The sequence below is a fragment of the Salvelinus namaycush genome, chromosome 35 (assembly GCF_016432855.1).
Source record: "Salvelinus namaycush isolate Seneca chromosome 35, SaNama_1.0, whole genome shotgun sequence".
NCBI lineage: Eukaryota > Metazoa > Chordata > Actinopteri > Salmoniformes > Salmonidae > Salvelinus > Salvelinus namaycush.
Window position 1 is genome coordinate 26,099,838 of NC_052341.1, and position 26,645 is coordinate 26,126,482.

At 45.4% G+C, this 26,645-nt stretch overlaps 1 protein-coding gene, 1 non-coding gene and 2 pseudogenes across 2 annotated transcripts; 2 read left to right on the plus strand and 2 right to left on the minus strand.

The window, feature by feature from the left end:
• Positions 1–5,296: 5,296 nt before the first annotated feature.
• LOC120029870 (E3 ubiquitin-protein ligase TRIM21-like) lies at positions 5,297–8,478 on the minus strand. The gene is made up of 2 exons (XM_038975177.1): positions 7,984–8,478; positions 5,297–7,349 (listed from the first exon to the last, which is right to left on the minus strand). Exon 2 carries the CDS (start codon positions 7,345–7,347, stop codon positions 5,686–5,688), a length of 1,662 nt encoding a protein of 553 aa, XP_038831105.1. The 5' UTR covers positions 7,348–7,349; positions 7,984–8,478; the 3' UTR covers positions 5,297–5,685.
• Positions 8,479–8,587: 109 nt separating this feature from the next.
• LOC120029871 lies at positions 8,588–10,645 on the minus strand (annotated as a pseudogene).
• Positions 10,646–11,737: 1,092 nt separating this feature from the next.
• On the plus strand, positions 11,738–11,790 carry LOC120030117. Its single transcript, XR_005473626.1, has one exon. It is a non-coding gene; the product is annotated as a U7 small nuclear RNA (small nuclear RNA).
• Positions 11,791–12,114: 324 nt separating this feature from the next.
• LOC120029664 lies at positions 12,115–21,972 on the plus strand (annotated as a pseudogene).
• Positions 21,973–26,645: the final 4,673 nt, after the last annotated feature.

The window sequence follows — 26,645 nt, forward strand, 5'->3', positions numbered from 1 at the left end:
CCCGCCCTGTGCAACTGGGTTCTGGACTTCCTGACGGGCCGCCCCAAGGTGCTGAAGGTAGGAAACAACACCTCTACTACGCTGATCCTCAACACAGGGGCCCCACAAGGGTGCGTGCTCGGACCCATCCTGTACTCCCTGTTCACCCATGACTGCATGGCCACGCACTTTTCCAACTCAATCATCAAGTTTGCAGACAACACAACAGTAGTAGGCCTGATTACCAACAATGACGAGATAGCCTACAGGGAGGAGGTGAGGTCCCTGGCGGAGTGGTGCCAGGAAAATAATTTCATTGTCAGCAAAATGAAAGAGCTGATCGTGGACTTCAGGAGACAGCAGAGGGAGCACGCCCCCATCCACATTAACGGGACCACAGTGGAGAAGGTGAAAAGCTTAAAGTTCCTTGGCATACACATCACGGACAATCTGAAATTGTCCACCCACACAGATAGTGTTGTAAAGAAGGCGCAAAAAGGCGCAAAAAGGCCCCTAAGACCCTCACAAACTCTTACAGATGCACCATTGAGAGCATCCTGTTGGGATGTATCACCGCCTGGTATGGCAACTGCACTGCCCGCAACCGCAGGGTTCTCCAGAGGGTGGTGCAGTCTGCCCAACACATCACCGGGGGCACACTGCCTGCCCTCCAGGACACCTACAGCACCCGATGTCACAGGAAGGCCAAAAAGATCATCAAGGGCATCAACCACCCGTGCCACGGCATGTTCCCCCTACTATCATCCAGAAGACAAGGTCAGGTGCATCAAGGTGCATCAAAGCTGGGGCTGAGAGACTGAAAAACAGCTTCTATCTCAAGGCCATCAGACTGTTAAATAGCAATCACTAGCCGGCCTCCACCCAGTACCCTGCCATGAACTTAGTCACTGTCACTAGCCGGCTACCACCCGGGTCACTCAACCCTGCACCTTAATAAACACTGCTGCCCTATGTAGATAGACATGGAATCACTGGTCACTTTAAAAATGTTTACATACTGTTTTACTAATTTCATATGTATATAATGTATTCTACCGTATTCCAGTTAATGCCACTCCGACATTGCTCATCCTAATATTTATATATTTCTTAATTCCATTCTTTTACTTTTAGATTGTATGAATTGTTGTGAATTGTTAGATACTACTGCACTGTTGGAGCTAGGAACACAAGCATTTAGCTACACCCGCAATAACATCTACTAAGTAAGTGTATCGCAACCAATAAAATTGGGTTTGATTTTATTAAATGGTAGGGGCGGTGGCTAATTAGAATTTTTGGGGGCACGGTTTGTAGTCTGCCCTTTTTGTGCAACTGTGAGTGAATACCATCCCAGTTGATCTAATCTGCTGTGTTATGCTATTACATGTTATATATGACAATGGCTGGTGATGGTGCCTTGTGACAGACTCATGTCAATTGAGAACAGTTGATTAAGTCAGTATTTCTTAATTCTCTCCTTGGGGACCCCTAGTGATGGGGAAATTAAGCTTCCTGAAGCATTGAGGTTTTCCAGCCAATTGTGTCGAAAATAGGTTAATTACGCGAGGCTTTGAGCGACACAGTGTACACTAGTGGCACCTGCTGGTGTTATAGATGATGTCCCACACTGATATAGAAATTATATAAATTAAGGGCTAAAAGTAAAAAAAAAACACTCAATGTATTGTGACACCTGTGAAACATAACAGGAAGGAGGTCTCCCCACCCAGGGAGGGGAGAAACCGTTAGGCTTGCAGTAGATTATGTAACATGTTGCAGGATATGATAAGCAATGACCATTTGGAGAAGACTTATACATAGCATTCATTTATTGAGTTAATGCCAAATAATAGAAGCGGTCATTTAACATGTGTGTGTGTGTGTTTCAAAGTAGGTTAGAGAAATATTGACAATTATAGGATGGAACATGTCTGTGTGGATTTGCAGGAAACAATTTGGTCTATTACTCTGACATTATAGACTAGACTGTGCTCCAAGAAGAGAAGTAAGTCAGGCACTGGGAAACCACAGAGGTTTCCTGTTTGAGCTCGACTTGTCAGTTGCAGAGATGTAGATAGAGGAACCCAGTTAGACAGAAGGAGCTATCGAAGGTGAACATTGTGACAGTGTTAGATGAGAGGAGAGGCATTTATAAAGTGTATGTCATAACCAAATGTGTGAGGTATAAAAGGCTATGTGCATTGTATGATATTCAGAGCTCTCTTGAATGAAGAATCTGACTCTTGAAAGCTTGGTCTCCGTCTGCTTCATTTAAACCAGAACTCTGGGTTGCAGACTGAGTAGATTAATTAAAGTTCAGTTTAAGAACATTGAAAACAAAGTTCTCATAACACACACCCCGTAGCGCATGTGTGCAGCGTAGCCTTTTTGTCTTCTACCAAACCAATACCAAACCAATCAGGTGGTTGTTTGACAAAACGAAACTTCGGACGTCATTGATCACGTGCTTCTGATAAAGTGATACAGGCATCGGGACACTGCTTTGAAGTACACTGCTTAGCAATTTCGACGCATGCCTCGGAGCTCCGGCATCAAATATGACATCACTAGGGACCCCCAGCCATTCCAGAGCAACTTGTTAATAAACACAATTTAAAACCTATGGAATTTTAACAATATAATATGGCTATTAAACCACAACAACAAAACCTGTATGGTTTTACAAAGAACCTATGATATTGAGAAAGGTTCTTTATAGAACCATTCTCCATACAGGTTTTATTAAGAACCATAGAAAATGGTTCTATATTGCCCTAAAAAGGGTTGTAACCATAGCGGAACCCTTTTTTTGGTTCTATATAGAACCTTAGGAAAGGGTTCTTTATAGCACAATTCAGGTTTCATTTAGAACCTTATGAGCATGGTTCTTTATAGAACCTTCATAAAACGGTTCCATATAGCACCAAAAAGGGTTAGAAACCAATTAACCCTTTATTGGGATTTGGGATTTGAAAGAATCATTTGTTTTTAGTGTGTATGCGTCTATGCCTTGTGCTGTAAAACATGAAAAACACAAGAAAGATAAGCCTGTATACTGTTTATTTATGATTTAGCCTAGTGTTTTCATGCCAAACTTGGTAGTCCAGGCCTATATGTGTTTGATTCAAAGTAAGCTACAATGGAAGTCGAGGTGAAGAGAGTGAAACATTTATAGATGTTATCTGAGTCCTCTTTTATTCAGTATCAGCAGAAACAGGGGCCTCCCGAGTCTCGCAGCAGTCTAAGGCACTGCATCGCAGTGCTTGAGGTGTCACTACAGACCCGGGTTTGATCGTGACCGGGTGTCCTATAGGGTGGCGCACAATTGGCCCAGCGTCGTCTGGTTTAGTGGAGGATTTGGCCCGGGGGGGACTTTACTTGGTTCATCGCGCTCTAGCGACTTCTTGTGGCGGGCCTGGGCGCATGCAGGCTGACTTCGGTCGTCAGTTGAACAGTGTTCCCTCCGACACATTGGTGCGGTTGGCTTCCGGGTTAAGCTGCAGGTGTTAAAAAAGCGTGGTTTGGCGGGTAATGTTTCGAAGGACGCATGACTCGACCATCACCTCTCACGAGCCCGTTGGGGAGCGATGAGACAAGATCGTAATTGGATTGCAATTGGATATCACGAAATTGGGGAGAAAAATGGTGTAAAATACTATATATATATATATATATATATATATATATATATATATATATATATATAGTATCAGCAGAAACAGTCAGAGAATGTCCTCCATTTCCTTCTCTCCTCTCGACTCTGACCTGGTTTCTGTGACTCTAAGAGACTGCACTACACAGCATTCTGTCAGATATCATCTGAAACTGTCTAAAACTCAGTTCTTCAGTACCAGAGGAGGCTGGTGGAAGGAGCTATAGGAGGATGGGCTCATTGTATCAGCTGGAATGGAATTAATGGAACGGTATAAAAAAATCCATCAAACATATGGAACATGTGAACATATGGTTCCATTTATTCCATTACAGCAATTACAATGAGGCGGTACTCCTAAAGCTCCTCACACCCGCCTCCACTGTTCAGTACCCAGGTCTCTGTGTTCTGTATGCTTGTGTGTCTGTAATGTTTGTCTATGTGACTGGTAGGGATTTCACCTGCATCGTCGGCACGCCACAAGACAAGCCCACTGAGCTAAAGCCTGTAACAGGCTTTGGGTCTTAGGCAAGGTCATGGGGGTCTATATAGAATTGATTTGTTCTGTAACAGAGATGATGTGAAACATTGACAGTAGGTTGTGTTATCTGAAACTATGTCTGATGTGTTCCTCTTCTCGCAGGTGGTAGCTGATGACAGTTATTTAAACGAGGTGCAAAACACAGGTAGGCTAACAGTCACCTCTCATCTTCTTCCAGTTCCCTGATCCAATTCTTTGTGTTCTATAAAATGTGCCATCCCTTCTTCCCCCACTCATATTCTCTCCATTCCTACTCTCACTCCACATGTTCTTATAACCTATTTTCCCCTCCTCCTATATCCCCCATCTCTATTCCCTCTCTCTCTCTCTCTCTCTCTCTCTCTCTCTCTCTCGCTGTGTGGCTGGTGGTTGTGATCTGGGTGGGGCTCTCTCTCTCTCTCACTAGCAAAGACCAGCCGATTCATCATTTCTGGCCTCAATCCAAGTGCTCAAAATCCACAGAAGCACACACACACACGCACCCAAATCTCTACAGTGCTGCTGATTAATTGAGGCCTTTGAATGCTGCCACATCAAGGAAAAGAAACCCTGCCACAACGTCTGGCCAATCAGACAGCAGACTGGGGAGGGGAAGGTTCTGGGTGAAATGTGTCTGAGGTTTCGTCTGAGATTAATATGATAATCTGTAAGGCCCTCCTTGGCTTTGTTAGCGAACAGTACATCAGTGTGCTTTATTATTGTGTAGCTGATGTTGTAGGTATGAGTGTGTCTCGTGTTTGTATGCACTGCCGGCATGTGTGTGAGCACAGACACATACCCACCCCCGCATGGCTCAGCTCTGTACGTGTGAACCGTGTCAAATACTCATTGTGGCGGGGAAATGGATTATGGGAGCTGAGAGAATGAGTGTTCCCGTGGTGATGGTTCCCATAGCGATGGAGGAGACTGGTTGTCGTAGCAACACAGAGTGTTGGTTGCCCTAGCAATCAGTGTGTGACCAGAATGTTTTGAGTTAATTTGGGTTTAGGTCAAATCTTTTGAGATCTGTCAGGGTCCATCAAACAAGAAGGCAACTAAAAAACATGATTTCCTTCGAAACAGCACATATTCCCAAATCATACGCAAGTTTGTTCTAAAATGTATTTCACACATGGTCTCATCACACTTGATAGAAAAAAGGAAAAATGATCAAATAACCAAAATGATCAAGTTAAAACACATCATAAACATCGGATGTAAAAGATAAGGTGAAAGTAAATTACAACTCCTCTGTACTTTCAGTATGTAACAAACACTTAGACACACCTCACGCCACTACAATTTAACACACCATTACATGCAACAACATCATATTATATCAAAGACATTACTCCCATCAACACATTTTACAATTCCATTCATGTATGTATGTTTTCTTTCAGGTGCCTAATTGAATAACACCGTCTGACAAATGACCAAATCATCATTAGGTTATACTGTCACATCTCTGACTGACAGCATTATGAATACATATGGCACTATAAGCTCTGTGACCTTATTGGATCACTATTTATTCTGTGTGATTGACAGTAGAGATGACCAATGGGGCAGTGTTTTTACCACCAGCATTACCACCCGAGTTGAAGTATGTATAGAGCTTCTCGGTGAAGTTGCAGCTAGTGAAAGAGTGGATGTGAGATCTGGCCTTTACATCATAAAAGGAGACTAGACCCTCCTCATAATCCACAAACACCCCCACTTTTTGGGGTGTCGGGGGCTCGCCGGAGAAGAAGGGCAGGAAGAAGAGGTTATCGTACATGTTTGCACAATACCAATGCCGGTGGTACTGGTGGTACCCACTCTTCAGACCCAGAGTCCAGAATCCATTCTCAGGGGTCAGTGGAAGCCAGCCCTTCCTGTTGGCGGACTTTCTAGCCACCCCTAACCTCCACCAAGTCTTCCCCTCTACCTGCACCTCATAGTAGAATCTCCCAGAGGAGAATTCATTCTTTCCCAGGATAGAGGGATTATAATCAAACCTCTCTGGGTTGTTAGGAAGTGTCTTTAGTACGTCTCCCAGTGTCACTTGTTTTCTGTCCTCAGACACGTTGAGGTATGGAAATGCTGTATCAGGGTCCAGAGTCACATCCACTGCATACTGCTGCATCCTCTTCAGCTTGATGTCAGGCAACTTCTCCATCTCATTATGAAGTGTCTCCTCTAGTTGAGACACAACTCTCCTCACATTCTTCACATGTAGGTAGTAGTGAACACTGATCTCAGACCAGTCCTTGGTGAATGTGGGGGTGCACAGGGATGGGGAGCTCTGGAGGAGGTGGAGGTGGTCCTCAGTGTGTGAGAGCTGCTCCAGCTCAGTGCGTCTCCTCTTAAGCGCGGTAATTTCTAGCTCCAGCTCGTTAATCAGCCCTTTAGCCCGCCTGTCTTCGGCTTTCTGCTTCTCCTCAATCTCCACAATGAGCTCAGCCTGGCTTCTTTCAATGGAACGCACCAGAGCATTGAAGACCTCCACACTGTCTGCTCTCTCTCTCTCTGCAACTCTCTTGCTGAGCTCTACTGAGTCTTTGATCTCCCTAACCTTCTGCCAGCGGTCATGGATCATCTGCCGCATTTGTGCTATGGAGTTCCGCAGTTGAGCCTTCTTCTTTCCAAACTCTTCCTCTAGAGGGACGGTGTGGTGAGTCTTGTGGTCTGTCTCAGTGCAGAACTGACACACACACGTTTGGTCAGTCCTACAGAACAGCTCCAGGAGTCTGTCGTGCTTCTTACACATCATGGCTTCCAGGTTCTCCACAGGGTCGATCAGCTTGTGTCTTTTCAGGCCTGCAACTCTCTGATGAGGCTGCAAGTGAATCTCACAGTAAGAGGTCAGACACTCCAGGCAGGACTTCAGGGCTTTGAGCTTTCTCCCAGTGCAGAGATCACAGGCCACTTCTCCAGGCTTGGCAGGGGACAAATCTCTGTCTCTGTCACTCATTCTTTTGAAATGATCTGCAACATTTCTCAGTGTTGTGTTGGTCTTTAACTCTGGTCTTTTGTAGAAAATATGCTTACACAGTGGACACCGGCACCGGGCAGTGGTGTTCCAATATCTGCTGATACAGGCCTTGCAGAAGTTGTGTCCACATGGAATGGAGACTGGCTCAGTGAACACATCCAGACAAATAGAGCACTGGAACTGATCTTCAGACAGGAAACTGCTGGAGGACGCCATTTCTGCAACACAAAGAGCAAGAGCAACCATATAATTATGTTCTGGAAAGAGTACAACCACAATTCATTCTCCTTTTATCCAGACAAGGAAGAGGTTATAAAAATATGATGGATTCAGAAAGAATATACTTTACACTAACCAACAGTATATAATATAATACAGATAAATGAATCAGTCAGATTTACACATTTCCATCAGATATTCCGGTTTAAAGAAGTGACCCAGTAGTGATTTATAAACTATATGCTGTAGTGGATGTTTGTCAGAACTGTTCTGTTCTCCTGTTTGTAGACTGTGTTTTGTGGTTGTGAACGAAATGGTTGTCATACTCTGTTGCTGATCGACGTGTAATGTTACCGTTGTGACTATCTGTTTTTGCGTGTCTTTTCCTGAGACATGTACAAAACAAAAGTGACTTCTGTGGTCAATGAAATATAATTCTAGAAAAATGTAATAAACGGATATAACAAATCATCTTCATAAAATTCCTTTAATATTGTCGACAGAGATCATGGCTTTTAGCCAAGGGCGTAGCAGGTGAATACAGCTGAGAAAAACAGGAAGAACAGCGATTCTGGTAGAAAGAAGCCATTACCTGTTCAGGTAAACCCTCCCTCCAACTCGATCAGTACTTACTTGAGTTTGCTTGTGCCTTCTATTTCTCCATGAAAGGTGGACTCTGTGCAGGCTGCAGCTGTGTTGCAATCTTCGCGAACAGCAGGAACGTGTTCATTACCGTGTGCAGTTTCCTGCTCTCAATTTAACTCTGACTTCAGCAAAGTGTCATCTCGTAACTCCTCCCTGCTCCTACTTCCCTATAGTAGGGAAGGCGTGTCATTAGCTTTAATCGTCCATAGTTATTTGCTTGAAAGTATACTGGAAAACAAAAACGGGTTCAGAAAATGCTCATTAACTCGTGGAGTACAATGGAATGGGGGGATGAAGAGAAAGAAGGAGAGGGAAGTGTAATGAGATGAGCAGAAGGAAGAGACGGTGTGTACCGTAGGAGGAAGTATAGCACATTAGTTTGTTTTATACAGGCCTCTACTATCGGCTGTGATATTCCCCAGAGATGATCGGTCAGTTTTATACAGGCCTCTACTATCGGCTGTGATATTCCCCAGAGATGATAGGTCAGTTTTATACAGGCCTCTACTATCGGCTGATATTCCCCAGAGATGATCGGTCAGTTTTATACAGGCCTCTACTATCGGCTGTGATATTCCTCAGAGATGATAGGTCAGTTTTGGCATTTAGTGGATTTATTGAGTCTTTTAAGGTTGTCTGGCAGTAAACCAATAAAAAAAATAAAAAAACGTTTCAGTACACCCAATATTCCAACACAGTACACCCCCATTATCTTACACAGCACATACATAACCAACACTATAATACATTATATTATTTACTCATCATTGCATGATAAAATTAAATCTACAAACTAATTGCACATAAAATGTGCTAAATTACGTCATTTTATTCAGTCTGTGTGATTGACAGGACAGATGACCAATGGGGCTGAGTTTGGACCCTCAGAATTATTACAAGGGTTGAAATACGGATAGAGTTTCTCAGTGAAGGTGTTGCCAGTGAAAGAGTAGATATGAGACCTGGCCTCCACATTGTAGAAGGAGATCTGACCCTCCTCATAATCCACAAACACCCCCACCTTCTGGGGCTTCTCTCTCAGGGAAATGGGGACACGAGTATAGTTGCAGGCCTGATACTTATTTTTACCTCTCATATACACAGTCCACAGTCCACCCTCAGGGCTCTCAGTTGCAGGTTCTTTTCTCATGATGGACTCTTTGGCCACTCCAAAAATCCACTCAATCTTCCCCTTTACCTGCACCTCATAGTAGAATCCCCCTGAGGAGAAACCCTCCTTTCCCAGGACAGAGTATAAACAATCAAACCTCTTTGGGTTGTCAGTGAGAAGCTGTGGTCCTTCTTCATATCTCACTTGTTTCCCGTCCTCAGACAGCGATGTGCTGTATCAGGGTCTAGAGTCACATCCACTGCACACCTCTGCATCCTCATCAGCTCAGCATCACACGACTTCTCCATCTCTTTGATAACTGTCTCCTCCAGCTGAGACAAAGTTCTCCTCATGATCCCTGCACACAGCGCACTGTGAACACTGATCTCAGACCAGTCCTTGGTGTTGGTGGGGGGGCTCAGGGATAGGGAGCTTTGGAGGAGGTGGAGGTGATCCTCAGTGTGTGAGAGCTGCTTCAGCTCAGTGCGTCTCCTCTTTAGCTCAGTGATTTCCTGCTCCAGCTCTTTAATGAGCCTGTCAGCCCGCATCTCTGCTGCTTTCTGCTTCTCCTCAACCAATTCAATGACCTCAGCCTGTCTTCTCTCAATGGAGCACACCAGATTAGAGAAGCTCTGCACGCTGTCCGCTATCTCTCTCTCTGTCTCTCTCTTCCTAAACTGTACTAAGTGTTTGATCTTCTGAACCTTCTGCAGTCGCTCCTGGATCATCTGCTGCACTTGTGCATCCGTCTTCCCAAGCTGAACCTTCCTCTCGCCACCCTCTTCCTCTAGAGGGACGATGTGGTGAGTCTTGTGGTCTGTCTCAGTACAGAACTGACACACACATGTCTGGTCAGTACAACAGAACAGCTCCAGGAGTCTGTCGTGCTTCTTACACAACCTGTCTTCCAGGTTCTCCACAGGGTCGATCAGCTTGTGTCTCTTCATGCCTGTAACTCTCTGATGAGGCTGCAGGTGAATTTCACAGAAAGAGGTCAGACACTCCAGGCAGGACTTCAGGGCCTTGAGCTTCGTCCCAGTGCAGACGTCACAGGCCACTTCTCCAGACTCTGTAAGACTTTGGTTTGGGCTGCCGGGAGCTTCCACTTGAACTGACCTCCTGAACTGAGCAGCCATCTCAGAAATGAAGGTATTGACGAGAAGCTCAGGTCTCGTGAAGAACTTATGCTTACACATTCGACACTGGCACAGGTCAGTGGTATCCCAGTATCTGCTGATACAGACCTTGCAGAAGTTGTGTCCACATGGAGTGGAAACTGGCTCAGTGAACACATCCAGACAAATAGAGCACTGGAACTGATCTTCAGACAGGAAACTTCTAGGGGACGCCATTTCTGGAACACAACAACAGAACAAACACATCAAAAGAGGTGCTAGAATGTGTCAGCATTTAGACAGTAAACTTTGTACTTGTGTCTTTTTTCTCACTCTCATAGTGACCTTGGTGTCTTCAATTGAGTTCCCACTCTCACTCATAAGGTTTTGCTATCTCCTTATTAAGCATCTTCTCCATCTCTCTCGCTACTCACCAGAGTGTTTGTTGTTCCCTTTTATTTCGCTGCAGTGTTATTTTTGTGAGTTGCAGGAGAAAGTTTGTTTCTGTGTGCAGATACAAGCTCCATATTTAACTTTCACTTCAGCAAAGTGACATCATTTAACTCCACCCTGCTCCGCTCTTTGCAAATATTTGCCCTTAAAGGGACAGAGTTGATATTTTACCAGCCTGTCTAAAGTCTCTTCTGATGTTTTTCCTCACATCATTTTGTAATGTAATTAGTTGATTATTTGAATCAGCTGTGTAGTTCTAGGGCTAAAACCAAAATGTGCTCCCCTTGTGGTCCCGGGGACCGTGTTTGGGAAACCATGCTCTACCGTGTATGGGACGTCATCTAATATAATAATTTTGCTGCTATAAATTCTTGATTGAAGCCTTGGGTAATGAACCTATTTACGGCACAATTGTCTGGAAAGCCTCAATGCTTCAGGAAGCTTCATTTCCCCATCACTATTTCATACCGGAACGCAGAGGAATGTGTCAAAATCGCTAAGTAGTTTACTTCAAAGCAGTGTGTCGATGCCTGTATCACTTTATCAGAACCACGTGATCAATGACATCCAAAGCTTATTTTTTGTCAAACAACTACCTGATTGGTTTGGTAGAAGACAAAAAGGCTACCCTGCGCAGGCGCTACGGTGTGTGGGACATCATCTATAATCATTTGGCTGATCTAAATTCTTTTGACCAGCTGGTGCCGCTAGTGTACACTGTGTTGATCAAAGCCTCAAGCAATGAAACATTTTCAAACACAATTGGCTGGAAATGGTTCAGGAAGCTTTGTTTCCCCATCACTAGTAAATGCTACAGTACTTAATTTGCATATACCCTGCCCATTCCCCTCCCCAATAATCCCAATGTGTGCCACCCATAAGTGAAAGACCTACATAACCTTAAGGTTATAGAAAAGAACAGAAGTGTGAACTCTCTGTTTAGTTCTACCTACAGGTTATAGAAAAGAACAGAAGTGTGAACTCTCTGTTTAGTTCTACCTACAGGTTATGGAAAAGAACAGAAGTGTGAACTCTCTGTTTAGTTCTACCTACAGGTTATGGAAAATGTGCTCTTATAGTTTTTCTCCAGTAGGTTTTTTCAAGGAAAAAGCCTCAAACTTCCATGTCAAAGATAATAAATCACTTTAGTAATTACTACAGTAATGTCCTCAAAAACACTATAGTAAATATTACAGTATACTACAGTTTGCAAAAACACTACAGTAAATACTACAGTATACCATACTACAGGCCGCAAAAACAATACAGTAATTACTATATACTCTCTTTTTTACTACAGTATTTATGCAATAGTAAACTGTAGAGAAAACACTACAGTGAATACTATAGTATTCCGACTGTAGTATACACTACAATATTTTTTCATGTGGGTCCCTCTCCTTTTTTCTCTCTTCCTCTTCCAGATTGGAATGAGGTATGATGGGTAAGGGCTACAGCCTCTGGAAAGAGAGAGAGAGAGAGTGTGTGTGTGTGTGTGTGTGTGTGTGTGTGTGTGTGTGTGTGTGTGTGTGTGTGTGTGTGTGTGTGTGTGTGTGTGTGTGTGTGTGTGTGTGTGTGTGTGTGTGTGTGTGTGTGTGTGCGCGCATGGCATGATTAGATGATGTTCAAGGATGGCCAAGCTGTGTGTGAGAGATAACACTGGTCCTGGCTATTGCAGCTCCTCTCTCTGTCCTAGCTATTAATCACAGGGTGTGTGTAAGTGTGCGCGCGTGTGTGGGTGCGTGCATGTATGTGTGTTTGTGTCTGGCAGAGTGTGTGTTGTTCAGTCACTATAGAGTCTGATCCTGCTACTCAATGGAACGTCTGATACATTCTCTCTCTCTCTCTCTCTCTCTCTCTCTCTCTCTCTCTCTCTCTCTCTCTCTCTCTCTCTCTCTCTCTCTCTCTCTCTCTCTCTCTCTCTCTCTCTCTCTCTCTCTCTCTCTCTCTCTCTCTCTCTCTCTCTCTCTCTCTCTCTCTCTCTCTCTCTCTCTCTCTCTCTCTCTCTCTCTCTCTCTCTCTACTAATTACTGCCTGGGATATTGTTGGGGGGTTGGGGCAGCATAATTTTTGTGTCAGCAGCAGTTCTATTTAGCCTTTGTTGTTTATGCCTCTTCCACTAATTCCCCCTCTTAGGGACCCTCAGACTACAGAGGGTACCCTCCTTAGGGACCCTCTGCTGTGTGTCCTCCTTCATTTGGAGTACGAATGGGAATGGGAGGGATTTTAACATGGATCAGTTGAGTAACTGTATTACAGAGGTCCCCTGCTGTCTCATCGGAAAGTGCATATTAATACGTCGTGTAACTGTCTGTACATGAATATAGGAGAAGCAAGGTGGTTTTCCATTTTGAATAAGGACTCTCCATCTCCCTCTCTCTCTTCATCTCCTCCTCTCTCCCTCTCTCTCCGGGTCCACTGCCCTGCTATGAAGGGTTTACAGCTCTACTGTAACATTGTCCCTTTTCTCACCATCCACAACTGTCTTTCTCTATCTCTCCTCCAAGCTCCTTGCTCCTGTTCCAAGGGTTTTTCAAAGCTGGGTTACTAACATTATCCTCTCTCTCTCTCTTCCATTCTCTTTCTCGCTCTCTCTCTCTCTCTCTTCAGCCCCTCTCTCCTGTTCGGAGGGTTTTACAGAGCTGGGTTACTATAACGGCTCTGTGTCTCAGACGGACTCTGGCGCCCCCTGCCTGCGGTGGACAGAGTTTCCAGACTACGTGCTGCAGTACCCTGGCCGAGGCCTTGGGGAGCACAGCTACTGTCGTAACCCTGACAGAGAGTCCAACCCCTGGTGCTTCTTCAAACAGACTTCTGGGGCCATCGGCTGGTCCTACTGCGACTGCCACCAGGGTAGGTCGACAGCACATATGTGAAATAGGCATATTAAATAAATGCAGTAGTTTGTGTGTATATACAGTACCAGTCAAAAGTTTGGACACACCTACTCATTCCAGGGTTTTTCTTTTTTTAAACTATTTTACTATTCTCTACATTGTAAAAACTATGAAATTATACATATGGAATCATGTAGTAACCAAAAAAGTGTTAAACAAATCAAAATATATTTTACATTTGAGATTCTTCAAAGTATCCACCCTTTGCCTTGATGACAGCTCTGCATAGTTTTGATGTCTTCATTAATGTTCTACAATGTAGAAAATAATAAAAAATAAAGAAAAACCCTGGAATGAGTAGGTGTGTACAAACTGTGTATATATATATACAAAACATTAAGAACACCTTCCTAATATTGAGTTGCACCCCCCCCCCCCCCTTTGCCCTCAGAACAGCCTCAATTCGTCAGGACACACTCTACAAGGTGTCAAAAGCGTTCCACAGGGATGCTGGCCCATATTGACTCCAATGCTTCCCACACTTGGCTGGGTGTCCTTTGGGTGGTGGACCATTCTTAATACACACGGGAAACTGTTAGCATGGAAAAACCCAGCAGCGTTGCAGTTCTTGACACACTCAAACCAGTGTGCCTGGCACCTACTACGATACCCTGTTCAAAGGGATTTAAACCTTTTGTCTTGCCCATTCACCCTCTGAATGGCACACATACACAATCCATGTCTCAATTGTCTAACATAAATTGTTTAACCTGTCTCCTCCCCTTCATCTACATGGATTGAAGTGGATTTAATGTGACATCAATAAGGGATTATAGCTTTCACCTGGATTCACCTGGGCAGTCTATGTCATGGAAAGAGCAGGTGTTTTTAATGTTTTGTACACTCAGTGTAAATATATTGTGCATTCGGAAAGTATTCAGACCCCTTCACTTGTTTCACATTTTGTTACGTTACAGCCTTATTCTAAAATTGAATAAATGAACATTTTCTTCATTAATTTACACACAATACCACATAATGACAAAACAAAACAGGATTGTGTCGAGGCACAGGTCTGGGGAAGGGTACCAAAACATTTCTGCAGCAATGAAGGTCCCCAAGAACACAGTGGCCTCCATCATTCTTAAATGGAAGAAGTTTGGAACCACCAAGACTCTTCTTAGAGCTGGCCGCCCGGGGGTCTTGGTCAGGGAGGGTCTTGGTCAGGGAGATGTTTACATATCTGGCATTACTCATCTCAAATGTATACACTGTATTCTATACTATTTTACGGTATCTTAGTCACTTAATGTTTACATATCTTGCATTACTTATCTCATATGTATATACTGTATTCTATACTATTCTACGGTATCTTAGTCACTTAATAATGTTTACATATCTGGCATTACTCATCTCATGTGTATATACTGTTTTCTATACTATTCAACGGTATCTCAGTCACTTAATAATGTTTACATATCTTGCATTACTCATCTCATATGTATATGCTGTTTTCTATACTATTCTACTGTATCTTAGTCCACTCTGAGATCGCTCGTCCATAAGCATAAAGTCTTAATTCATTCCTACGTAGATGTGTGTGTATTGGGTATATGTTTGTGTAATTTGTTAGATATTACTTGTTAGATATTACTGCACTGTTGGAGCTAGAAGCACAAGCATTTCGCTACACCCGCAATAATATCTGCTAATCACGTGTATGGGACCAATAAAATGTGATTTGATTTGAACCCGATGGTCACTCTGACAGAGCTCCAGAGTTCCTCTGTGGAGATGGGAGAACCATCCAGAAGGACAACCATCTCTGCAGCACTCCACCAATCAGGCCTTTATGGTAGAGTGGCCAGACGGAAGCCACTCCTCAGTAAAAGGCACATGACAGCCCGCTTGGACTTTTGCCAAAAGTCACCTAAAGGACTACCACACCATGAGAAACAAGATTCTCTGGTCTGATGAAACCAAGATTGAACTCTTTGGCCTGAATGCCAAGCGTCATGTCTGGAGTAAACCAGGCACCGCTCATCACCTGGCCAATACCATCCCTACGGTGAAGCATGGTGGTGGCAGCATCATGTTTTTCAGCGGCAGGGACTGGGAGACTATTCAGGATCGAGGGAAAGATGAATGGAGCAAAGTACAGAGAGATCCTTGATGAAATTCTGCTCCAGAAGGCTCAGGACCTCAGACTGGGGCGAAGGTTCATCTTCCAACAGGACAACGACCCTAAGCAAACAGCCAAGACAACGCTGGAGTGGCTTCGGGACAAGTGTCTGAATGTCTTTTAGTGGCCCAGCCTGAGTTCAAACCCGATCTCTGGAGAGACCTGAAAATAGTTGTGCAGCGATGCTCCCCATCCAACCTGACAGAGATTGAGAGGATCTGCAGAGAAGAATGAGAGAAACGCCCTCAAGAAGACTCACGGTTGTAATCACTGCCAAAGGTGCTTCAACAAAGTACTGAGTAAAGGGTCTGAATTATGTACATGTGATATTTCAGTTTATTATTTTTAATAAATTAGTAAATGTTTATAAAAACATATTATTGCTTTGTCATTATGGGTTATTGTGTGTAAATTGATGAGGGATAAAACAATTTAATCAAATTTAGAGTAAGGCTGTAATGTAACAAAATGTGAAAAAGTTGAAGGGGTTTTGAAACTTTCCGAATGCACCATATATGACAAATAGCAAATCATTTGTACATAATATTTGGATTTGATGAGATACCTGTCATGTGTCTTTCTTCCAGATTGTTGATTGGCTGATGTACCTGTCCATCTCTTCCGCTCCTAGGTGCAGCTCGGTTGGTGGGCGGGACATTGTCAGGAAGTGGACGTGTGGAGGTGTACCTGAATGGCCAGTGGGGGGCAGTGTGTGACTCTCATTGGACAGACAGAGATGCCAGTGTGATCTGCAGACAGCTGGGACTGGGGTAAGAGGGATGTGTGTGGTAGGAGTGTATATGTTTGAGCGCGCCTCCTCATCAAGATCGGCATTGTAGTATTGCAGCATCTCCATTTCATCTGTAAGATTGTGTGTGTGTGTGTGTGTGTGTGTGTGTGTGTGTGTGTGTGTGTGTGTGTGTGTGTGTGTGTGTGTGTGTGTGTGTGTGTGTGTGTGTGTGTGTGTGTGTGTGTGTGTGTACTCAGTGAGATCGGCACAGCGTTGCAGCACTCCCGGTTCGGCTCGGGCTCCGGTCTCTTCCACTATGAGCGGCTGGGTTGCCGTGGTGATGAGAGCTCCATCAGCCAATGCCGGAGCAGGACATTTGTTACCGGGGATTGTAGCCATGGAAACGAGGCAGGGGTAGTGTGTGCTCCACCAAAAGGTCAGTAGAAAGCATCGGGAGCTAGAGAGAAGGAAAGAAAGTGCATATTGTTACATCTTGACCCTATTTAGCATCCATATTGGGTCATTGTTTCCTCCCCTAGGCAGTGGTCCTCCTCTACGATTGGTTGGAGGAGAGGAAGACTTTGAGGGGCGTGTTGAGGTGTTCCATGGCGGTAGGTGGGGCTCTGTCTGCGATGACCAATGGGACGACAGAGATGCAGAGGTGGTCTGTCGACAGCTGGGCTTCGGGTGAGTGTGTGTGTTTACGCGCATACAAGAGAGAATGAGGAGACAGAGGGAATCTGTAGTACCATTTATACTCAGCTCGAGGAAGAGTCATTATTGTGGTTTTGACACATTGATGTACCCATGTGTTTAGGGGTGTGGCGAAGGCCTGGTCATGGGCCCACTTTGGACAGGGCTCAGGTCCCATTCAATTGGACGCTGTAAGGTGTACAGGAAATGAACTCTTCTTGGACCAGTGTCTTCATGGAGACTGGGAACAACACAACTGTGACCATATGGAAGATGCTGGGGTGTCCTGCAGCCCCTACACAGGTACACAAACACACACACACACACATTCTGAAAACAGATATAACATGCACACAAATGACTGTGTGTGTATGTTCCAGACGGTGTGGTCCGGTTGGTAGGAGGAGACAGTCCATGGGAGGGTCGTGTAGAGGTGTTTCACTCTGGGGACTGGGGTACGGTGTGCGACGACCACTGGACTCAACAACACGCACAGGTGGTCTGTCGACAGCTCGGATACAGGTGTGTGGGTGTGTGTACTTTCCTTTGCAGACATGACCACACTTGGAAGAGACAATAGTGCCAGTGTTGAATTTCATTGTTGTTGATTCCTGTAACTAGGAAGTCTCTGTTCATGTTTTAAAGGTAGACTCAGTGATATGACATCATCATAAATGTCGGAGCTTTATGGTAATCAACAACTACCAAGTTGTACCTTTAAGTTGAAGTAATTTCGTGGTCCACCTCTAGGGGACATGCTGACGTGATGGCTGACAGAACGTTTGGCGAGGGTTCTGGGCTCATCCTATTGGACGATGTTCATTGTGAGGGAACGGAGTCGTCCCTGCTGGACTGTCGCCATGGCATATGGGGCCGTAGCGACTGTTCCCATGGAGAGGACGTGGGCATCCGTTGCAGAGCCGGAGCGAAAGAAGAAGAGACCAATGAGGTCCCGGCTGTTGCACCTGCCACAGGTGAGCTTGACAATATGTACAAACTTCCATCCAGCCCTTTTTTTCTGGGGCACAAGTATGGTTTCAAAGAAATCTGTGATTTGTATCATGTCTGTGTGTTGCAGGTCCCCTGGTGCGTCTGGTAGGGGGTGGTAGCCATAAGGAAGGTCGTGTGGAGGTGTATCTCCATGGAGACTGGGGAAGTATCTGTGACTCAGGCTGGAGTAACCTGAACGCCGCCGTGGTCTGCAGACAGCTGGGCCACAGGTGAGTGTGTGTGTCTGTGTGCTTTGGTGTGCATAGACCTACAGTTGGAGTGGGAAGTTTACATACAAATTAGCCAAATACATGTAAACTCAGTTTTTCACTATTCCTGACATTTAATCCTAGTAAAAATTGCGTGTCTTAGGTCAGTTAGGATCACCATTTTATTTTAAGAATGTGAAATGTCAGAATAATAGTAGAGAGAGTGATTTATTTCAGCTTTTATTTCTTTCATCACATTCCCAGTGGGTCAGAAGTTTACATACACTCAATTAGTATTTGATAGCATTGCCTTTAAATTGTTTAACTTGGGTCAAACGTTTCGGGTAGCCTTCCACAAGCTTCCCACAATAAGTTGGGTGAATTCTGGCCCATTCCTCCTGACAAAGCTGGTGTAACTAAGGCAGGTTTGTAGGCCTCCTTGCTCGCAAACGCTTTTTCAGTTCTGCCCACATATTTTCAATAGGATTGAGGTCAGGGCTTTGTGATGGCCTCTCCAATATCTTGACTTTGTTGTCCTTAAGCCCTTTTGCCACAACTTTGGAAGTATGCTTGGGATCATTGTCCATTTGGAAGACCCATTTGCGACCAAGCTTTAACTTCCTGCCTGATGTCTTGAGATGTTGCTTCGATATATCCACATAATTTTCCTGCCTCGTGATGCCATCTATTTTGTGAGTGCATCAATCCCTCCTGCAGCAAAGCACCCCCACAACATGATGCTGCCACCTCCGTGCTTCACGTTTGGGATGGTGTTCTTCGGCTTGCCAGCCTCCCCCTTTTTCCTCCAAACATAACGATGGTCATTATGGCCAAACAGTTCTACTTTTGTTTCATCAGACCAGAGGACATTTCTCCAAAAAGTACAATCTTTGTCCCCATGTACAGTTGCAAATCGTAGTCTGGCTTTTTTATGGCGGTTTTGGAGCAGTGGCTTCTTTCTTGCTGAGCGGCCTTTCAGTTTATGTCGATATAGGACTCGTTTTACTGTGGATATAGATACTTTTGTACCTGTTTCCTCCAGCATCTTCACAAGGTCCTTTGCTGTTGTTCTGGGATTGATTTGCACTTTTCACACCAACGTACGTTCATCTCTAGGAGACAGAACGTGTCTCCTTCCTGAGCGGTATGATGGCTGCGTGGTCCCATGGTGTTTATACTTGCGTACTATTGTTTGTACAGATGAACGTGGTACCTTCAGGCGCTTGGAAATTCCTCCCAAGGATGAACCAGACTTGTGGAGGTCTACAATTTATTTTCTGAGGTCTTGGCTGATTTCTTTTGATTTTCCCATGATGTCAAGCAAAGAGGCACTGAGTTTGAAGTTAGGCCTTGAAATACATCCACAGGTACACCTACAATTGACTCAAATGATGTCAATTGGCCTATCAGAAGCTTCTAAAGCCATGACATAATATTCTGGAATTTTCCAAGCTGTTTAAAGGCACAGTCAACTTAGTGTATGTAAACTTCTAACCCACTGGAATTGTGATACAGTGAATTATAAGTGAAACAATCTGTCTGTAAACAATTGTTGGAAAAATTACTTGTGTCATGCACAAGTAGATGTCCAAACCGACTTGCCAAAACTATAGTTTGTTAACAAGAAATTTGTGGAGTGGTTGAAAAACAAGTTTTAATGACTCTAACCTAAGTGTATGTAAACTTCCGACTTCAACTGTATGTGTGTTGAAGTAATTGTGTATATTCAGTCTATCCAGCATTTTCAATGTTTCTTATCAATTATCTCTGTCTTTCATCCTCACATTCCCACCCTTTCTCCTCCCCCTCTCCCTCAGTGGTCATGCGGTAGTGGTGGGTGGGTTCGGTCGGGGAAAGGGTCCCGTCCACCTGGACCAGGTGAGGTGTAGGGGGAAGGAGGACTTCCTGGGGGAGTGTCCATCTCTGGGCCGCAGCCCTGAGGGCTGCAGACAGAGAGAGGATGCAGCGGTGAGCTGTGACCCCGCCCCCCAGGCAACAGAGGGCCAAGTCAGGCCAAGTGAGCGCACCTGTGGAGTGAGGAAGGTTGTGGAGGAAGGGAACGAGGGGAAGAGTGGAGTGGGAGGAGGAGAGAATATACTCGGGTAAGAGAAGCTTTACCTACGGTTCAGATGTGCAGTACAGTATATCATACATGAGAACACATACACACATCTCCCCCTCTCCTCTAGCACGTCATGGCCGTGGCAGGTGTCAGTGTGGTTGGGTTCTGAGGGGAAAGATGGCCACCCTATTTGCAGCGGTACTCTGATCTCTCCCTGCTGGGCCCTCGCCTCCGCTCACTGCTTCACCAGGTGAGAGCACTTCTCCTTTGTCTTTTCTCCGCTCTTTTCCTGACATTTGTTTGCTCACTAGTTTTTGTTGCTCACGTCTTCTTTCTCTGCTTACATTTCTCCCCATCCAATTATCTGTACACCTTTTTAAAAAACTCACTCCCCTATCTCTCCTTCGTCTCTCTCTCTCTCTCTCTCTCGCTCTCTCGCTCTCTCTCTCGCTCCATCCCCATCCCTTCATCCTCTAGGTTTGGTATTGACCCGTCCCAGTACGTTGTGCGTGTGGGAGGTTCTGACCGAACTCTGACCCTGGAGAAAGTGGTGGTCCACAGGAAGTTCAGGTCAGATCAGGGCCCTGGGGGTCATGACCTGGCCCTGCTGAGGGTGCCCAGCCCCAAGGGTCACTGTTTGACTTTTGACCCCCACACCAATGCTGCCTGCCTCCCCACCCCGGACACTGCGGGTGGCAAGACCCCCTCCTCCTGCATCGCTGCGGTTACCGCAGGCTGGGACGGCCCAGGTACGCCTCACCTTCCACTCCCTCAACTCTGATCTCTCAACTACAACCTCTGAGGACATTGATTTGTGGTTTAGCATTGCCAACTTTTTTCTCTCTCCTTCCTTCCTACTGTACATCCAGTCTCTCCATTCACTCACAATCTCTTACTCTTCCTCCAACCACTCCCCTTGTCCCTTCACAGATGCTGTGCTACAGTCCTGGGTACCCCTCCTGTCGTCATGGCAGTGTAAGAAGCGTTATGGGGATGGTTACTCTTCCCACGGCACGCTATGTGCCGGCAGCCCCCCTGACACACGCCGTCTCCACAAGAACAACGGTTGCCAAGGCAACTGGGGGGGCGGGCTGGTGTGCCAGGGAGACGGGGGACGATGGGTGTTGACTGGGATTGTCTCCGGGGGTTACGGTTGCAGCGACCCCTCAACCCCGGCACTCTACACACGGGTCGGCCGGTTCCGGCGCTGGATCGAGGAGGTCACACACACACACACGCAACAGCGGGAGCAGAACACACACAGTCAGGAGCACGAGGAGCTCACACACACGGAGGAGCGAAGCATACTCACATACGTTTATGACAAGCTGCAACACACACACTCCCAAGAGCAGAGCACACACACTGATGATCAATTCATACACACACAGCACAACAATATCCATACACACAATCACAATGAGCATAAACACACTCACGATCTGCAAAGCAACACTCACAATGAGCTCAAACACACACACAATCAGCATGCACATACACACACTCACGATAAACACTCCCAGACCCGCGAAGCTGTCACCCACACACACGCCCTGGTCTGATCGAGGACACGCCATTGGCTCACCGGCTGTGCCATGTGACTTTCCGAGGAAGAGGAGGAAGAATGGATGATAATGGAGGAAGAGGAGGAGGACATGTTGGAAAAGAAGGAGGGGGAGAAAGAGGAAAAAGACAACAAGAGAAGAGGAGAGATCCTCCTCTCCCTCTGCCTCCTGACCCAGACGATGTAAACCTCTAATATTCATGTCAACTCTGTCTGATAATTATCATGGCTGTGGTGTGTGTGTGTGTGTGTGTGTGTGTGTGTGTGTGTGTGTGTGTGTGTGTGTGTGTGTGTGTGTGTGTGTGTGTGTGTGACGCTAGCTGTGGGGTGTGTTACGCTAGCTGTGGTGTGTGTGTTACGCTAGCTGTGGTGTGTGTTATGCTAGCTGTGGGGTGTGTGTGGTACGCTAGCTGTGGTGTGTGTTACGCTAGCTGTGGGGGTGTGTGTGTTACGTTAGTTGTGGGGTGTCTGTGTTACGCTAGCTGTGGTGTGTGTGTTATGTTAGTTGTGGGGTGTGTGTGTTACGCTAGCTGTGGGGTGTGTGTGTTACATTAGCTGTGGGGTGTGTGTTACGCTAGCTGTGGGGGTGTGTGTGTTACGCTAGCTGTGGGGTGTGTGTGTTACGCTAGCTGTGGGGTGTGTGTGTTACGCTAGCTGTGGGGTGTGTGTGTTACGCTAGCTGTGGGGTGTGTGTGTTACGCTAGCTGTGGGTTGTGTGTGTTACGCTAGCTGTGGGGTGTGTGTGTTACGCTAGCTGTGGGGTGTGTGTGTTACGCTAGCTGTGGGGTGTGTGTGTTACGCTAGCTGTGGGGTGTGTGTGTTACGCTAGCTGTGGGGTGTGTGTGTTACGCTAGCTGTGGGGTATGTGTGTGTGTTACGCTAGCTGTGGGTGTGTGTGTTACGCTAGCTGTGGGGTGTGTGTTATGTTAGTTGTGGGGTGTGTGTGTTACGCTAGCTGTGGGGTGTGTGTGTTACGCTAGCTATGGGGTGTGTGTGTTACGCTAGCTATGGGGTGTGTGTGTTACGTTAGCTGTGGGTGTGTGTGTTACGTTAGCTGTGGGGTGTGTGTGTTACGCTAGCTGTGGGTGTGTGTGTGTGTGTTACGCTAGCTGTGGGGTGTGTGTGGTACGCTAGCTGTGGGGTGTGTGTGTTACGCTAGCTGTGGGGTGTGTGTGTTACGCTAGCTGTGGGTGTGTGTGTGTGTGTTACGCTAGCTGTGGGGTGTGTGTGTTACGTTAGCTGTGGGGTGTGTGTGTTACGCTAGCTGTGGGTGTGTGTGTGTGTGTTACGCTAGCTGTGGGGTGTGTGTGTTACGCTAGCTGTGGGGTATGTGTGTTACGCTAGCTGTGGGGTGTGTGTGTTACGCTAGCTGTGGGGTGTGTGTGTTACGCTAGCTGTGGGGTGTGTGTGTTACGCTAGCTGTGGTGTGTGTGTTACGCTAGCTGTGGGGTGTGTGTTACGCTAGCTGTGGGTGTGTGTGTTACGCTAGCTGTGGTGTGTGTGTGTTACGCTAGCTGTGGGGTGTGTGTGTTACGCTAGCTGTGGGGTGTGTGTTACGCTAGCTGTGGGGTGTGTGTGTTACGCTAGATGTGGTGTGTGTGTGTTACGCTAGCTGTGGGGTGTGTGTGTTACGCTAGATGTGGTGTGTGTGTTACGCTAGCTGTGGGTGTGTGTTACGCTAGCTGTGGGGTGTGTGTGTTACGCTAGCTGTGGGGTGTGTGTGTTACGCTAGATGTGGTGTGTGTGTTACGCTAGCTGTGTGGTGTGTGTTACGCTAGCTGTGTGGTGTGTGTGTTACACTAGGTGTGGGGTGTGTGTGTGCGGGTATGGGTGCCATATGTGTGTGTGTGGAGGGGAGGTGGGATGCTGTATTGATCATGTGTAGCTAGACAACATGTATTTTCTCTGACAGTGGGGTTGGCTTTTTTATGATTGGTCTTGTGATGCCCTACTTAAATGTAAAGTCCATCCAGACTGATCGGTTATTCCTTAACCAGTGGTGAAAAAAAAATGCTGTTCTGGACTATCTAATACCACGGTTGTATTTCTGAAGATGCTATTTAATTTACCTTGGAAATGGACTGGACTTTCTCTTCTTTCGAATGTGAACTGGACAACTCTTCTCTCTCCTTTCAAATAAACTGGACATTCTTGGGGGCCTAAAGCCGGACTCTTTGGGGGACAGCAGTTAGCCTTGAAGTGTGGGCCAGTAACCTGAGCTTAATGGTTCCTGTTCCCAGATTGCATCTGTCGCTGTGCCCTTGAGCAGGACACTTTACTGTTAGATCAAATTGCTCCAGGGATTCTGCACTGTGGCATACGCTGTGCCTCTCAACCGCACTGCAACATCACAAAAAAAGGACAATACAATTCTATGCTACTGTACTCTACTCTGTTCTATTCCTAATGTACTATGTTCTTCTCTCTCCTGTCAAAGCCATAGAGCCAAGGGATAGATGGATCATATTCATTATTTTCTACTGATCTCCCTGAACTGTTCTAGTTGTTAACATTGCCTGTAAATAGTTCTGATTGTTTGTGTGTTGCATTAATTATTGTCTTATTCCGATGGCCAAACAGTTAGACTTCCTGTAGTTGAATGTTCCTGTCTCTGTTCTCTGAGCGAATGTGTGTGATCTAACCAGTAGACGGCTATATTGTCGTATATTCAGAGCCATAATTTATCGTACGCTTGAGGGAGAGATTGTCCCTAACCACAGATCTAGGATCAGATTAGCCAACTCCAAAGCTTAGCCATTAGGGAGGATACAAAAAGATATGACCCAGAAGCAGTGGTTAGGGACAATAGCTCCCAACCCCAGACAGTATATGACTATGATTGTTTTCTGTTTTTGTTTTTTTACTGGATGGACTTCCTCAATCGTGTGCTGTGCCCTGGTGTTGTGTAGCATATTGTATTCTATAACTAATTGTTTCTCTCAAACAGGAAATGCTCCTATGCCTCTTTTGTGAATCCTCTACAGACGCCTACCTATCCAGTAACATGATGTGGTGTATACTATAGAATCGTTTCATGAAACTCCTCCCTGATGTTTGAATAAAACACTGTCCAGAGAATCATATTAAGTCAATGTAAATATTTCCATAGCTGGACATATTCCACCAAACCCGCATTGCATACTGTACACAGTGTGTGTGCGCACATAGGCAGCAGTAGTTTGTAAACGCAGACACTGTGTAAACAATGCTTTTGTGGGTTTGATTGAATCCCGGCCAGAGGATTTATGTCTCTGTTTAACGCTGTGAAGAGTCTGACCCAGTAGAAATGTAAAACTGTCTTACAGCCATCTGTGTGTTCCTCTGACGGGTCTGTCTCTGTACTGAAACATGGTGGACTATTAAAAGAGAGCAGGTCCTGTGTTGGTCTCGATGTGGACTTTTCTTTAATAAAACAGCTGCTTGATGGGTAGGTCCTGTGTTGAACTGTATGTGGCTGTACTGTTCCTTACCTCATAGTAACACCTGGGGGGAAAACTGTCCCTTTAAGAGCAGGAGCTGAGTGACACCAATTAGCTAAAAGTGTGAATGAGTGGGTTACAGTGGCGAAAAAGAAAGGAAACGAGAAGAAAAGTTGTGGTGGAAAATAGGAAACCCCTAGACTCGTTTTTAGTCGGAGTGATGGTTTTGGACCAATGTAAACTGGGAGATCCTTATGAAGTCTAGTTAAATGTCATTGATGCATTGGGTGACGTGACGTCAGTGAGGGTCACAAGAAGTGGGCTTATTTTGATTTTATGTGTGTCTGCGGAGCAGAAGAATCATACATTGGGCCTCAAGAAGATATATGAGTGGAATGTTTTGTGTATGGCTCTTCAAAGCAGAGCGCGTATAAAGGGGGTTCTCTCTGGGCCGGCCTATAAAATGTGAAGATGAAACACCTAAGGAAGTAGGTGGAGTGGTTGGCGCATGCTGACTGACCCGTATGGTAGATAGAGTAAATAAATTAATTTTATCCATGTACAGTTGAAGTCGGAAGTTTACATACACCTTAGCCAAATACATGTAAACTCAGTTTTTTCACAATTCCTGACATTTAATCCGAGTAAAAATTCCCTGTTTCAGTATTTATTTTATCACATTCCCAGTGGATCAGAAGTTTGCAATACACTCAATTAGTATTTGGTAGCATTGCCATTAAATTGTTTAACTTGGGTCAAACGTTTCGGGTAGCCTTCCACAAGCTTCCCACAATAAGTTGGGTGAATTGTGGCCCATTCCTCCTGACAGAGCTGGTGTAACTGAGTCAGGTTTGTAGGCCTCCTTGCTCGCACACACTTTTTCAGTTCTGCCCACAACATTTCTATAGGATTGAGGTCAGGGCTTTGTGATGGCCACTCCAATACCTTGAATTTGTTGTCTTAAGCCATTTTGCCACAACTTTGGAAGTATGCTTGAGGTCATTGTCCATTTGGAAGACCCATTTGCGACCAAGCTTTAACTTCCTGACTGATCTCTTGAGATGTTGCTTCAATATATCCACATAATTTTCCTACCTCATGATGCCATCTATTTTGTGAAGTGCCCCAGTCCCTCATGCAGCAAAGCACCCCCACAACATGATGCTGCCACCCCTGTGCTTCATGTTTGGGATGGTGTTCTTCGGCTTGCAAGCGTCCCCCTTTTTCCTCCAAACATAACGATGGTCATTATGGCCAAACAGTTATATTTTTGTTTCATCAG

Excerpts from the sequence above, each read along its gene's own strand:
- LOC120029870 (XM_038975177.1), bottom strand. The coding sequence starts at position 7,347 with ATGGCGTCCTCCAGCAGTTTCCTGTCTGAAGATCAGTTCCAGTGCTCT.